This window comes from Mesoplodon densirostris, chromosome 18, assembly GCF_025265405.1.
Source record: "Mesoplodon densirostris isolate mMesDen1 chromosome 18, mMesDen1 primary haplotype, whole genome shotgun sequence".
NCBI lineage: Eukaryota > Metazoa > Chordata > Mammalia > Artiodactyla > Ziphiidae > Mesoplodon > Mesoplodon densirostris.
In genome coordinates this window covers 5,187,757-5,204,262 of record NC_082678.1, presented here as the reverse complement: position 1 = coordinate 5,204,262, position 16,506 = coordinate 5,187,757, and the positions used below count along the sequence as shown (strand labels likewise).

At 40.3% G+C, this 16,506-nt stretch overlaps 1 protein-coding gene across 2 annotated transcripts in view; it reads left to right on the top strand.

Moving 5' to 3' along the window:
* IKZF3 (IKAROS family zinc finger 3) overlaps positions 1–16,506 on the top strand; it is a 62,070-nt gene that overhangs the window by 39,582 nt on the left and 5,982 nt on the right. The window contains exons 1-4 of one of the 2 annotated variants that reach the window (XM_060080946.1): positions 1,848–1,965; positions 5,111–5,118; positions 6,678–6,700; positions 11,240–11,352. In XM_060080946.1, the coding sequence (XP_059936929.1) occupies positions 11,268–11,352 (85 nt within the window). In that variant the 5' untranslated portion in view covers positions 1,848–1,965; positions 5,111–5,118; positions 6,678–6,700; positions 11,240–11,267. Of the gene's footprint in view, positions 1–1,847; positions 1,966–5,110; positions 5,119–6,677; positions 6,701–11,235; positions 11,353–16,506 lie in introns of those variants that run through there. The other variant, XM_060080945.1, reaches the window with a different exon arrangement.

Genomic DNA, 16,506 nt, shown 5'->3' with positions numbered 1-16,506 from the left:
ATTTATGCAGAAACTTAACATTCTTAGCCCTAACAGAGATGCATTTATTTTAACTTGGGATTCCATAAGGATCTTTTAGTGCTTTAAGTCCCAGAGGCACTGTTTTAAACCGAGCAAGAGGATTAGAAAATAAAAAAATCTCAGTCCCTAAAACTCTGAAAAATCATGGAGTACATTTCATCGACAAGTCAGAAATGCTAGCCCTGAACACAGAATTGAAGTTATACATAATTTAAAATACATAATTTAAAAAATAACTCATTTGGAGGAGTTAGGAGGTTAAAGGTGGCCTGAATTGTATGGATAAACTTTTTTTTTTTTTTTGCGGTATGCGGGCCTCCCACTGCTGTGGCCTCCCCCGTTGCGGAGCACAGGCTCCGGACGCGCAGGCCCAGCGGCCACGGCTCACGGGCCCAGCCGCTCCGCGGCATATGGGATCCTCCCAGACCGGGGCACGAACCCGCATCCCCTGCATCGGCAGGCGGACTCTCAACCACTTGCGCCACCAGGGAGGCCCTGTATGGATAAACTTTTGAGGAAACTTTTGCTTTATCTTAGAAGTTAAGATGAAGTCATTTTTGCAATTCCTTCTTATTTCTATTATTCAAAAGTATCCTCAGGGGCTTCCCTGGTGGCACAGTGGTTGAGGCTCCGCCTGCCAATGCAGGGGACACGGGTTCGAGCCCTGGTCCAGGAAGATCCCACATGCCGCGGAGCAACTAAGCCCATGAGCCACAACTACTGAGCCTGTGCTCTAGAGACCGTGAGCCACAGCTGCTGAGCCCACATGCTGCAACTGCTGAAGCCCGCGTGCCTAGAGCCCGTGCTCCGCAACAAGAGAAGCCACCACAATGAGAAGCCCGCGCACCGCAATGAAGAGTAGCCCCTGCTCACCGCAATTAGAGAAAGCCCGTGCGCAGCAACGAAGACGCAACACAACCAAAAATAAATAAATAAATTTAAAAAAAGAAAACAAAAACTATCCTCAGTTGGTTAGGTCAGTTTTTATTGATTGAGCCCAGACTTTGCTATAGCCACTGAGCAAGGACAAGCTACATTTATCGAAATATGTCAATGCTCTAAAAAGACTGAATGGCTAACTCCCACAAACTGCAGCATTCTTTACTTACAGCCAGCTGGATGTCACAGAATATGGGATTTCTTCCTACTTCATTCTTTTTTTAAAAATTTTTATTTATTTATTTATTTATTTATCTATGGCTCTGTTGGGTCTTCGTTTCTGTGCGAGGGCTCTCTCCAGTTGTGGCAAGCGGGGGCCACTCTTCATTGCGGTGCGCAGGCCTCTCACTATCGCGGCCTCTCTTGTTGCAGAGCACAGGCTCCAGGTGCGCAGGCTCAGTAGTTGTGGCTCACGGGCCCAGTTGCTCCATGGCATGTGGGATCCTCCCGGACCACGGCTCGAACCCGTGTCGCCTGCACTAGCAGGCAGACTCTCAACCACTGCACCACCAGGGAAGCCCCCTACTTCATTCTTAAACCACACTAACCTCCTTGAAAAATAAAAAGTTCCTATTTTTATTTTTTTCCTGAAGAACCAAGATTGGATTGGGAGCCAAAACACTATGCTCCATGATAGTCATTACATCCAAATCTTTTCATTTGTGAAAAGACCCTGTCCTTTCAAAGAATAACGTAATAGTCAATCGTAGGCCATAACCTTATTTCAGCTGACTAAATTTAAAAGTAATTGTAAGTGCACAAGTATCCAAATACTCTGGCTTCTCTCAGCAGTCCCATTCCTAGTGGACAGTTTTCACAGGGCCCCAATACACCATTTGTTCTATAACCCCTGAGGGTCACTGAGTACCCCTTGTGCTCTCCTTATAGTTGAGAAACCCTATAAATGTGAGTTTTGCGGCAGGAGTTACAAGCAGAGAAGTTCCCTTGAGGAGCACAAGGAGCGCTGCCGTACATTTCTTCAGAGCACTGACCTGGCTGAGACTGGTGAGTTCATTCAACACCCGTTCTGCACATGTTTAGTGAGCATCCACTGTTCTAGGTGATAGGATACAATAGTAGACAAAAATACAAAAAATCCTGTCCTCCTGGAGTTTATATTTTCACAGGGAAAGACAGAGTAGAAACAAAGAGAATAAGTACCTTACACAATAGAAGGTAGTAATTGCTATTGAGAAAAATAATGCAGGTACTGGGGGCTGATGGTAAATCAGGAAAAACATCAAGGAGCTGACATTTTAACAGATTTAAAAGCATAAGGAGAGAGCCCTGCGGATAACTTGGAAACAGCAAGTGCAAAGGACCTGGGCCTTGAATTTGAAGAAGTAGAGCTATAGCCCTTTGTGGCTGGCACAGAGTGAGTAATGGGACAGGAGGCCAGAGAGGAAATAGGAAACCAGATCTTACCAGGCCTCGTAGGCCATTGTAAAGACTTGGATTTTTCACTGAGTGAAATTAAAAAGCTTCAGAGGATTTTGAACACAGAGGTGACATGATTGGACTTCTCATTTGAAAAAAAAATCACTCTACTTGCTACTGAGAATAGGTTGTATCTGGGACAAGATTAGAAATTGGGGAGTCCAGTTAGAAGGCCATTGCAATAACTCAGGCAAGAAAAAATTGTGTCTTGGTAATGGTAGAGGTGGTACAAAGTGTTTTAACTCTATACAGTATAGTTTAAAGATAGAACCAACAGGATTTCTTAACAGGTTGTTGTGGATGTGATGAAGAATGCAGTTGCCATTAACTGAAATGGTAAAGATGGAGGGTAGAGGCAGTGTGAGGGGTGGCTAGGGCAGAGTCCATTAAAACCAAAAGGATTTTCTTGGCACAAGGTCCCCAGGTCATGGATTTGTCAACTCATATCACTTACTGTGATGCTTATATTTGGTTCTGGGAATTTCATATTTTATTCAGTGTTTTGAATTACATACCTAGGGACAATTGGTTGAAACACTGGATGTCTTTCCATGTATCAGTGGTGGTTTTATTTCCTTTCATTCTTGAGTTGAAATAACCTGAAACTTTTTTGTGTCACATCTCTGCAGTTGTCCTTTGACCCATATAGTGGACCATCAGCCTGGTTCTGCAGCTTGGATTGCCTGATATTTTTATTTGTTTACTTGAACCAGTTGCTTATTTAGAGAAGGTATAAACCCTTGTGGGATTTGGTGTTTGACAGCAGTATTTGCAATTGAATAGTTTGAACATTCTAAAACAGAAAGATTACAAAAAAGTGACAGAAATAATGTGAAACTCAGGAAAAATGGAGGGCAAATCATGAGTAGTTAAAAAAAAAATCATGAGTAGTTTAACTGTACCCGTTTTGAGTGAGAGGAAACTTTTGTTTTAGATAAAGCCTATTTTATGGTGTTAGGAGCTACCCAACTGAATTCTGTTGGTTTGCACTGCTTCTGCTTTTTATCCTGATGGCATCTTTAGTTTTATCAAGGAGTTGGATTTCCTCCTTATTTCTAAAAAGAAATGTTTACTCTTAAAAAAAAAAAAAGGCACCTAAAACTTGGGTTTTGACGTCTTAAAGCAACATGCTTAAGATTAGTCAGGCAATACCTGGGCATTTACTTGACGTTCCATATTTCAGACAATAGACAAAGCTCTTACTGTGAGAAATTCTCAAGTTATGAAAATCTATTATATTCCAAATAGAATCATTGATATTTAAAGCAAGAAGGATTAAAGACAGCATCTAATCCCACCCGTTCATTTTATTTTATTTTATTTTTTGACATCTTTATTGGAGTATAATTGCTTTACTATGTTGTGTTAGTTTCTGCTGTATAACAAAGTGAATCAGCTATATGTATACATATATCCCCATAACCCCTCCGTCTTGTGCCTCCCTCCCACCCTCCCTATCACCTGTTCATTTTAGAGGTGAGGATATTGAGACTCATCAAAAATTCAGTGACTTACTTAAAAATCACTAGAACTTTCGTTGTTTTCGTGATTAGCTATTTTTTTTTATTTTCAAAGACATATTGGGACATAATTCACATACCATTAAACTCACCCTTTTAACGTGTACAATTCAGTAGTTTTTAACATGTTCACAAAGTTATACAACCATCACCACTCTAATTTCATAACATTTTTGTCACTCCCAAAGGAAGCCCTGTATCTATTAGCAATCACTCCTGTTCCCCCTCTCTCCAGCCCCCGGCAGCCATTAATCTACTTTCTGTCTCTGTGGATTTGCCTATTCTGAACATGTCATGTGAATAGAATCATATAATGTGTAGCCTTTTATGTCTGCCTTCTTTCACTCAGCATAATGTTTTCAGGGTTCATCCACGTGGTAGTACTTCATTCATTTTTATGGCTGAATAATATTCCATTATATGGATTCATTGCATTTTATCTATCCATTTATCAGTTAATGGACATTTGGTTTTTTTCCCACTTTTGGAAACATGGCTTAATTAGCTATATATATTTTAAAGGTTATGTATTATCTAGTTAGCAAAAGTAGAGTAACACACATACTAATAGGCACATATGTATGCATATATGTCTTGATTGTCCTGGAAACGGGAAAAAATTGAGTAAAATATCCTCTGTGGACCGTAAGCTCAAAATTACTGATTTTAAAGTAAGGTCACCACCTTACTTCCCATTCCCATGACCTTTTTTAGAAATTTCATATTAGAAAAGTATCAAAAGAAATGTTTTCACTATCTTCAGTGGTATAAGGTGATTCAGGAAATACTGAACTACAGAGGTTGAGTTAATTTGCATTTCAGAGGCTGGTTTGATGGATCCATGCAACACACTTTAAGTCTCAGCAAAAAAAAAATAAAGGGTTAACTAAGTCAGCAACTTTTGATCTTTTTAAAAAACAAATATGTCGTTATGGTGGTTTCAGGTTAGAAAATGTATAAAGTCACAGCTTAATCAAATATAATAAATACTGCATGTCCTGTCTACCTTTGATATTTCAAATAGTTCTCATGATTTTTCCTGAAATCCAAAATATAAAGAATGTTTACTCAAACACAAGCCAATCCTCTTATTATTGCCACAGCTCCCTACATGGTTTCCATTTCTGTTTCCTTCTTAAAATTAAGAGTCCCAGTCTAGACATAGTGTTCCATTTTGAGCCTGACCAATATAGTGTCACCAGTGGTACCTCCCTAGCTTTTATTTTATTTATTTAGTTTTAAATTTATTTTATTTATTTATTTTTGTCTGCATTGGGTCTTCGTTGCTGTACCTGGGCTTTCTCTAGTTGCAGCGAGTGGGGCCCACTCTTCGTTTCAGTGCGTGGGCTTCTCATTGCGGTGGCTTCTCTTGTTGCAGAGCACGGGCTCTAGGTGTGCGGCCTTCAGTAGTTCTGGCACGTGGGCTTAGTAGTTGTGGCTCACGGGCTCTAGAGTGCAGGCTCAGTAGTTGTGGCGCACGGGCTTAGTTGCTCCGTGGCATGTGGGATCTTCCTGGACCAGGGCTCGAACCCGTGTCCCCTGCATTGGCAGGTGGATTCTTAACCACTGCGCCACCAGAGAAGCCCCATCCCTAGCTTTTAAAGTGATGATGCTGCACTGTGGATGTGGCACTTATTCATCAGGGGCTTATTGTAAATTGAAGTGCAGCCTAGAGTGAGAGCCAAGCCTTGGGACAAACCTGCACCAGTCAGGAAGCAGGCCTTTATGGAAGCAGAACAAATGAAAAGGCCTTGGACTGGAGACCAATCTGCAAAAGAAGGTCTTGTTGGGCAACAGGGCTTCTGGCCTTGCTGATCATTTTCTTTTGTTCAGATAGCATGCGTTGGATTCTCATGTGCCAGGCTGTGTGTCAGAGCTGTTTATAAAGATGAGTAAAGGTTAAGCCCCTACCCTTAAAGTATCCACAGTCCAACAAGGGACCGGGTACTTGATCTGTTAATATAAAGGTCTAATAGAGATACATGTGATAGTGTTACTTCAGTCCAAGTTTTTATACCAGACATCATCAAGATACTCTAATTCTGTCTTAATGGAGTATATATGAAAAGAAGAATGAATATAGACGATCACAGATTTCATTTTCTCATTAGCTTGATCCTTATTCCAGAAAGGGACTAACAGCTGGTAGAGAGATTCATTTAGCCTCATTTCACACAAATTATGAATACTTGGAGTGGGACATATTTTTGTATGACAATGAGTTCTAGTAATAACAAGATTTTTAAACTAATTGAATAATTATATTTATTTATGAATCTAGGAGTCAAAACCTTTTATCTTCATTCTCATTGTTGCGGTTGAGATAATACAAGCATGAGAGTTTCAGAATAAATTTATATTTTTACCAAATAGCAGTCCAAAGAAAAAGCTTAAAATGTTTTCAACGTCTATTTTCCCAACAGATTATTAGAAAATCAATACTAACTCAACAAGTAGTATTCACTCTACTTGCTCAAAAAGGCAACAGTTTTATGTAACTTTTTTATTAGAACCTGCCTTGCTCTTTGATAGGAGTCTCTTGTTAGACAATTTTTATTGCATAATAACACCCCCTTGTTCCACTCTCCATCAGTTACTGGCTGACCACACCATAGAAGAGACAGGAAGAAATGCCTCTTACTTGAGATCCATTTAACACTTCAAGATCTAATGAAGGATTTTGAACAAAAGTAAAAACACAACGAATTATATAGTTAAATCTGCAATCACTTTGAAATAGAAATGGCATCATGCAAACAGTTAACTAAAACCCAGACAAACTAGTAACATTTTTGCAGAGGTTAAAGGTAGTAACCTATTCTGTAATTTTGACTTCGTATGAGTTTTATTATTTATTTTTTCAACGTGTCATTAAAATCATTTTGCTAATGAAAATGGGTATATCCACTATATACTAGTAGGCAAGTAACATGAAGGGGAACTGACCCCGAATGATAGTCCTCCTCCCACTGTGCTCACTCATGAACCAAGTGTGCAAATTGTCCCTTGCCACCGTCCCATATTCCCCACACCCACCCCTTGCAACACTAAACTGCCAAACACCACCCAGGAACGGATTTCCTATTTCATCATTTAAACCCATTATCTTGTTCCCTTACTATCTTGCCAAACTGGTTTCCCTCCACTTACATTCTGAGATGTGATGTGGCAGGATAACAAGTCTAGACTATTTGTATAAATAGACAGCTGGGTCTTAAAGTTGATGCAGAGGACCAAACGCCAAGTCCTCTTTTTTCTTTTCCCCCTTTCAGTGTACTGCCTAAGCTCCTTGTAATCCCAAAGAGATTGGCTTGACTCCAAAGCATTTCTTTGTGTCTTAAATGGTGTTCGTTTAGGACAGCAGCTGTCCAACAACTGCAAGGCACAAGACTGAGAGTTTGGGAAAGAAAATGAGAGTATACCATAGTCAGTTGAAACTTTGGCCTTTGCCTAACTTGCCAATTAGAAAACACAGTTAACTCAGTAAAGATGAACTTAATCTCTAGAGTGTGTTCATATGTACAATGAGGATTGGGATCTTGGAGCTGATATTTTGAGTGAATGACCCTGCGGGTGGGTGTGGGTAGATGGCAGCCCTCTAGATTAGTAGTTTCAGAGGATTCCTTTCAATCCAACCAGAGTTGTGGAATATGGGAAAGTCTCCACCCTTGCCTCAAATTATCAGTCTCTCCGTAAACACTCCAGAATTTTATCTTTTTAAATGTCAGGCATTTGGTCACTGATTTCCAGAGTAAGATTTACCTAGAAATAACTGTCATGACAAGCTTGGTGAGTAACCAGGGATAAAAGATGATGTTATCTCTGAAGGTTGCCATTTAGTGACATGCCCCAATTATGTTATTTAGGTCAGTGTATCCCCGCTTTAGCCTCCTTCCAAATATAGAGTATATAGAGTATGTGTCCTCAGAAGGATGCTTGTGGTAATTGATGGTGGCTTTGGTAAAATGTAGGGAGATGCTGAGAGCCAAATGAGAAAACTAAACTGGAAGCATAACGCTTGCAGTAAGTACTGGGACTGACAAACAGATCTCTGGGTAATGATGGGGAGTAACTAAAAGACTAAATAAGAGTAGTGGTAAAATGGGGATAAAGTTAAAAATTCCCACAGTACTGTTTTTCATTCTTGTTTTACTATAAATCTTTTTTGATAATAAATACATGGGGCAGGCATGGGGGTGGGGGAGGACCTTACCTGGCTTTAATCCTCTCAAAGTTGCTGGAACCAGAATGAGTGTTCCTAGTCAAAGCACAAACCTAGCTGCCTCTCTGATGCTTCTAAGAAAAAGCCTCCTTCTAACAGCCTCAGGAACTTATTTCAAATCCCAGGCCTTTGTCTTTCATCTCTCTGCTCTTGGGGCTCTGGGTAGTGCCACATCTGGTGGTGGTTTGTGTGAAAGGAAATAATATGTATAATAGTTTCCTGTTTGGTCATTTAAACCTATCCCTGTGCTGGACAGAATTTAACCCACTTCACTCAACAGCAGTGTTCTGTCACTAAAGTGCCCGTTATTTACAACAATCGGTCAGCTAAAGTCGCAGTGCTTTACCACTGGCCCCAAAGCTGCCCAGTTCCCTTATTTGGACCCTTATTGTTTTCATTTACACAAACAGTGTTGTTAATAGCTTAAACTGGAGGCTGGGATTTATTTCTTTAGAGCATAGAATTATTTTTGATAAGAAACTCACAAAGTCTAGTAAATATGGCCATTGTCATCATTCTCTTCTCTTACTCATTTTTGGAGCCACTATTCTTGAATTTTTAAAACCCTGAGCTTTATAATGTATTGTGTAATGACTGTCAAGGAGTTTTAAAAAAACAGAACCAAAGCTATGCCAATCATAAAATGAAAAATATTTAAGACTTTGAATTCTCTCTTCCTGATTTGGCTTTGGTCTCTCACCCTGGCCATACTTGACAGTCTTGCCCTTGAGGTCTTTCTTTCTATCTACCTACCTACCTACCTGTTTATTTATTTATTTATTTTTGGCTGCGTTGGGTCTTCGTTGCTGCTCATGAGCTTTCTCTAGTTGTGGTGAGCGGGGGCTACTCTTCGTTGCAGTGCGCGGGCTTCTCATTGCGGTGGCTTCTCTTGTTGCGGAGCACGGGCTCTAGGCACGCGGGCTCAGTGGTCGTGACTCACAGGCTCTAGAGCGCAGGCTCAGTAGTTGTGGCGCACGGGCTTAGTTGCTCCACGGCCCGTGGGATCTTCCTGGACCGGGGATTGAACCCCTGTCCCCTACATTGGCAGGCGGATTCTTAACCACTGTGCCACCAGGGAAGCCCCTTCCTTGAGGTCTTTTTTTGTCTTTCATTTACTGCAGAGACGGCCAGTCTTCTTCTCTCTGGGCACGTCCATTTACAATACTGAAGATCTGAGAGACCGTGGAACTTGTGATATTTTTTCTGTATCTTAGAATCTCTTCACACAGCAAACTCCTCAGCTACACAATGAACACTGACAATTCCTAAATCCGTGTATGCATGTGGGGGAAAAAATCCATTCTGTAAAAATCATCACTTGCTTTTTACTCTAGTCACTTAAGCTGATTTCAATTTCTTCTTCCTTAAAGACATGAGGAATGTAGAGATACTTCATTTTAGCTTGGATATCCTGAAATGCTTATGATAAAACAGAGGGAAATGTTTGTGGCATCACAACCTGTTTGCTTAAGGCAGGGGTGAGCAAAACTATGACCCTCAGGCCAAGTGTAGCCAGCGGCCTATTTGTGCACAGGGGTTTTTACATTTTTAAAGGTCAAGGAAGAACCAAAGAATATGGAATAGAGACTGTACGTGTCCCACAAAGTTTAAAATACTTACTATCTATACGTGTCCCACAAAGTTTAAAATACTTACTATCTATCTGACCCTTTACAGAAAAAGTTTACTGATCCCTAGCTTTGGCTAGCATCATGTGTTAACATTAAAAGCCTTGTATTTAGAGCAGCTGGTATCTCTTTGAACTTCAGACATAAACTCTTATTGGGTATTGCCTGCTGTACCAGACTAAACTGTACTATATTTATTCCAATTTACTATTTAGTTGATTCGATGTTGGCACTATTTATATATTCTTCTAGCGGTTCTCAATTCTTGCTGCATCTTAAAAATCATCTGGAGAGGGCCTCCCTGGTGGCGCAGTGGTTAAGAGTCCGCCTGCCGATGCAGGGGATACGGGTTCGTGCCCCGGTCTGGGAGGATCCCATATGCCGCGGAGCGGCTGGGCCCGTGAGCCATGGCCGCTGGGCATGCGCATCCGGAGCCTGTGCTCCGCAACGGGAGAGGCCACAACAGTGAGAGGCCCACATACCGCAAAAAGAAAAAAAAAAAAAAAAAATCATCTGGAGAGCTTTAAAAATGCTGTTGCCTAGGCCCCTACACCAGAGATCCTGATTTAATTGATCTGAAGGGGGGCCTGGGCATGTGTGTCTTCTATGCTCTTGAGGTGATTCTAATGTTCAGGCAGGTCTGAGAACAACAGACCTATATCACTTAAACGTCTATTTGTGGATTGACAATTAGACCATATTCTTAGGCAGTTTTTATTCACATTTTTCATTAGAAATATAATAAAGATGCATTATACAAATTGTTCTTTAATTTCAAGACAGAAGTGTTGCTCAGGGAAATTTTAACTGAGACAGTTTTGAAATGTGAAGAGCATATGAAACAGATAATGCAGAGACCAGAAAAATATAATTTAAAAGACAGGAACTGAAAGGAGCATGCTGGAAAAAAAAGAAAAAGAAAAAAGAAAAAACCACTCAGAATTTCAATACACAAATCACTGAGTAGATTTCTTGCTGTCTGGGTAAGTGTATCTATTTTCAAAAGTGCTATTAACATAAACATAGCAGTAAATCTGGGGCACCGTCGTTACCGTCCTTTTTTTTTTCAAAGTTGTTAAGAAGAATTATATCAGTCTGCAGGTGTCACATGCAGTTACTCAGAATCAGAAAGAAGGCTGGTCGGGGGTTAGAAGATCTCCATCTATCTATCTTTTTGCAACCAACCACGTCCAGGCTGTTTATTTAATACTTCCTCTTGCTAATGAAGGTACTGGTTGGGGATGGGTCGGGCTTTCCCATGTCGGCATAAGACTGCAAGATTTGAATGTGCCCTGGTGTTGGCTTCACTGACCACAGCAGGTACCCCAGGCAAGAATCTGAGCAGTAATAACAGGTAACAACAGAGTTTGCATCAGACCTTTGACACTTTTCCTTCCAGTTTATTTCTTTTTCTCTCCATTTATCAACGTGTTCTTTTCCCTCTTCTTTTTTCATTTTTCCAAACCAGCAAGTGCGGAGGCAAGACACCTCAAAGCAGAGATGGGAAGTGAAAGAGCTCTCGTTCTGGACAGATTAGCAAGCAATGTGGCAAAGCGAAAAAGCTCAATGCCTCAGAAATTCATTGGTAAGAATACAGCCCTTTTTCCTGCTGTTGTTAGCAGATAGTTTGAATGAGATAACATAGGATGCTTACTACACAGGCCCTTCCTAGTTTAATCTCTGTTAAAATAAGGTAATTGATTTTCCATTGTACACCTTTTATTCTTCAGGATTCATTTTGGTAACTAGAGCAAATGATAATATATTTTAACTAAAGAATCTTAACTACTGAACATGGGATTATTTGGTATCCAATTTCTTAAATGAAGTTGGTGTTAAAAATGCTGTTCCTTCCTCTTTATTCCGAATGACATATGTTCCATGAGAGAGTTTGTGCAATTGATACCAGTAAGATGTTCAAGATAGCATTTTTGTAATCTTTTGCAACTATGTTTTACAACTTGGTTCCCTTATCACGCTCAAACTTTTTTCATGCTCTAAAATGTATTGCCATATTTTCTTGAATTTGAGTGAGACTTGGTTTTAAGAGAAAGTGGTTGGGAATGCATAGATTTAAATAACAAGGTTTGAGTTCATCATTTGTCTTACTGGAGTTAATTTTTATACCATTGGTTTTCACATTGTCAAAAAATACAGCAAGAATGAGATGGCTAAGAAATAATTATGTCCATTAAAGTGTTAGGACTGCCTAATGGCAGAAATATTGTGTTGAATTCTCCCAGATGTTTACATAAATGTGACTATGATATTTAAAACAGATGTGTATTTGTGAAGCAGGCAGCTGAATTGAATGTATTGGTTTTGCTATAAATTGAAAGTCGGTGATATTGAACAAAAATAGTTACCACATGAAAATAGACCTCCCTCAACACCAATAATATTTTAGAAACCTGTCAGTCTGTTTTTCCAAAGCTACTTGCTGCTGCTGTTGATTTCTTACTTCAGTCCTTTTGTGTTTATTCTTTTCAATAGATTTTACAGATATCAAGTGCCTGCCTGGTTTTTAAATCTGGTTAAACTTTATTCTGGTCTAAGTAGTTTTAAAATTCTGGTCTAATTAGTTTTTTAATTTTATGTGAATTATAGAGATATATTGAAAGAACCCATATATTTCAAAGCTACCTAGCTTGGTTTTTTTTTTTTTTTTAACATCTTTATTGGAGTATAATTACTTTACAATGGTGTGTTAGTTTCTGCTTTATAACAAAGTGAATCAGCTATACATATACATATATCCCCATATCTCCTCCCTCTTGCGTCTCCCTCCCACCCTCCGTATCCCACCCCTCTAGGTGGTCACAAAGCACCAAGCTGATCTCCCTGTGCTATGCGGCTGCTTCCCACTAGCTATCTATTTTACATTTGGTAATATTTATAAGTCCATGCCACTCTCTCACTTCATCCCAGCTTACCCTTCCCCCTCCCCGTGTCCTCAAGTCCATTCTCTACGTCTGTGTCTTTATTCCTGTCCTCCTAGCTTGGTATTTATACTTATTTATTTTATGTTGTTTGACTGAGAAGTTATTGTATTCTTTTAGTCACTTTAAGAATAAACTGTGTCAGACTAAAGTTGGTGAGTTTCATTTCAGAGAGACCTTCTCCTCTTTACCATCTTCCCTCTCCCTGGTGAGAAATGTCAGGGGGCATGTAGTGACTTGGGGTTTAGGCACAGTGGACCAATTGTGATTCCAAGACATTATCTTAGAACATTGCTCATACCTCTTTTGAGCTGTACTTACGTGAAGAGGTTCTGGCTGGCGTACAAAAGGAAGCTTGGATTGTTATTCTATGCCATGAGTATAATTTAATTTGGGGGATGTTTTGACTGTAGAAATGGCTGCAGCTGATATGGGTGGGGAGAAACATGGGAAGAAATGGGAAAGAAAAAAATGTAAAGTGACTTAATTTCAATCCAGTTATGGTCAATGCATGTTGGTCTAAGAGAACTAAAATATGAGAGAAGGTACTTAGTTCACATAGTTGCCCTAAACCTGTCCTTGAGCTAAAGCCCTACTTAATAAGATAAAAGTTGCTTTGGTATCTTCATGGGTTTAAAAACACATGTTTCACATGTCCAAGTCCATGCCATTTTGCTTATTGCATAAGGGATCCATTCCATTTGTTTATTACCATTGTGACCAGAGGATTTTCACTCTTCCATTTCCAGACTCAGGAGAGGTGCTGATCTTGTAGGTACTGATTTCTGTCATCTTCTGAACCATCATGTTCTCTCTGAGATGGAATCAGGAAACCCAGTAGAGTTAGCTCTTGATTTGAGCTGAGGTAGCACCTTCTGGACTTTGGGGCCCTGAATAGCTGGGGGAATTTTTTTTTTTTATAAATTGTGGTAAAGTGCAGTAGGAAGAGCACTGGATTAGAAGCCAAAAGACTGAGGTTGTGATTCCAGTTCAGTCATTTCTTAACTGTGTATGTTTAGACAAATCACGTAACCTTTCTGGGCCTCTGTTTACTCACCTGTGAAATGAGTAGACCGAACAGGTGATGAAGTGATCGAGAAGATCCCTCGCAGCTCTACCTTTCTGTAAGTCTGCAATATGAATTATAAAAGGCAGCAATAATGAGCACCACTTCTTTTTTATAAACCCATATGTATAACTTCAGATAACTTTTTTCTCAAGGTTGTACAGATATGGTATGTTATTTTATGTTATAAACCATAGTATATAATTTAGGAGGTTTTTTTTAGGAAGATGTCATTTAATCTGAGAATCTATAAAACAGCTGCATTAGTTCAACATTTATATATTTTACTTAGTACATTACTACTTATTTATTTACTCTTTCGTCCATTCATTTATCATGCAAATGCTTTCAGAGCTCCTGCCATATACGTGATATTCTTTTTTTTTTTTTTTTTTGCGGTATGTGGGCCTCTCACTGCTGTGGCCTCTCCTGTTGCAGAGCACAGGCTCCGGACATGCAGGCCTAGCGGCCACGGCTCACAGGCCCAGCCGCTCTGTGGCATGTGGGATCTTCCCGGACCGGGGCACGAACCCGCGTCCCCTGCATCGGCAGGTGGACTCTCAACCACTGCGCCACCAGGGAAGCCCCTACGTGATATTCTTGTTCCTGAGCACTGTTCTAATCCGCTAGCATTAGCTTATTCCCTGAACCATAAGAGATTTTTTTAAAAATAAAAGAAACACCTTCAATCATTTAACCGAATCCACCTTTTGATAGAAAATAGTAATATCAAGGGGAAAATAAAGGAACATTTTGACACTGTGCAGTATATGGGATGAAGTGATATAAAACATATGGGGCTAATGTCTTCCCTCCTTCTCTTCTCTCTCCTGTCTTTCCTCTCCAAGGCATCATTTTCTGAAAAGATTCAGCTGCCAGGGAGATGGCAATGGGTAAAGTGTGAAGAAAGAATGAGTCACCCCCTTTAATCCGTGTTGACAGTTGCACAGCTTGGCTTCCCTGACCTCTTGAACTATGAGGGTAAAGGTGAAATTATACCATCAGGTCAGCCTGTTACTATCCTAACAGGCTTGAGAGGATTACCAGTAGATAGCATTTTTCATCCATTAGAGATGGACTGAGGAAGAGGGATGGATTGGATTAAGTCTAAATGCATTTAGAAGCACAAAAACATGCCTCTGTTGAAGAGTAAGAGTAAAATTAAATTACCCAAGTAGGAGAAAAATGAAATCACTTTTTTCCTAGTTCTCCAAGAAATTGTGAATCACTTTCTATAAAATAGGAAATAAATTGACACACATTCATTAGACATCAGCATCTTTACGTCATCAAAATAATTCTTTTTAGGTGTTCTTTCCAAAGGACAAGAAGACCTTGCTTTTAGCACCTAAGCCCTCTAGGGACTGTCTTTTTTCTGAATCTTATTCTCCTGTTACAAACTTGCTTGACTATGCTTCTAACTAGGCCATCTTCAAATACTTGGCTCAAAATAGAGGCCAGATTTCTCTCCTGAAGGGAGGAGGAAAATGACTACATTTCTGCATATTTCGTTCTCTGATTTTCATTCTTTCTCCAAAAACAGATGTGTTATTCAGACCAAAGTGGTTACCATAGCATCTCCCTATTTTTTAAAATTTCATGTATTACGTTATTAAAGGAAGTTTTCATGTTGAAAAGAACATGACAAAAGATCTCACTCACCCCCCCGGTAAACATGTTGTGAGGTTTTGACACTCCAGCAAATACTGTCGGTTCCCCCTGTGAAGTAACTAATGAGAAATTGTCTGCTTTGGTTAACGGAGCAACAGGAAGCAGTTTTAATGCCTGTTTCTAAAAGCAAAACGTATCTTCTCCCATCCCTTCCCAAAGGGCCCAAATCCCTAATCCTATAAGCATCAAAAGTCATAACGTTTTTGAGTTTGAAGGGATATTAGAAACCACCCAGTGAAGTTCTTTTACTAAGGAGGGAAGGGGGAAGGGAAAGATGGAGAGATGCAGCTCGTAGGCGACAGAGCAGGGCCAGAGCCTGGGTCTATAAAGTGCTGCAGTCCAAGGCGTTCCTCCCCCAGAAAGCCACCCAGAGCAGTGCATGCCATGTGTGCTGCGCAGGAGCTTTGGAAAGGGAAGGGTCTAGTCACTGAAAGCTGGTGGAAGAAAAAGCCTTGAAGAAGGCAGTCGTTCTCTCTTCAGGGTGTGTTTTCTTGAGAAAAGATCTGTGGTGACTCCATCAGGGCAGATGACAACCAAATAGCACTTCACGGTGACTCACAGAGGACTAAGGCTTCTGCAGCAGCAAAACGTGGTTTCCAGCTCAGTTTTCCTCACTGCCACCCCCGTGGCTCTCTCTGTTCTCTCTCCTCCTTCCTGCTTCTCGTTCTGTGGCTTCCTACCCTCTGCCTTCCTCCTCCTGGAAGACGTGTTAGCCACTTCAGTCTCATTTAGATTGAGATCAGAGCCATCATCGTCATCAGACATTCCATTTACCCTACTTACCTGCCCTTTTCTGGGGGGAAGATATGTGCTTGGAGTACGAGTAATCGATGATACACTTGGGAAATTGTATGAAGGCATCAGCAGATACAGTTAAGTGACTTGAAGAAACTTAAAGGCTTAAAGAAAACCCCAGTATTTCACATTACCCCATCATGATGACTGTAACCTCAGAATTGTTATTTTTCTAATGTGCAAATAATGTCTCCTCCTCTTCAAAAAAATCTTTCAGTGGCTCCCCATCAGAATAAAATCCAAACCACCCAGGCATTCTGAGTCTTTC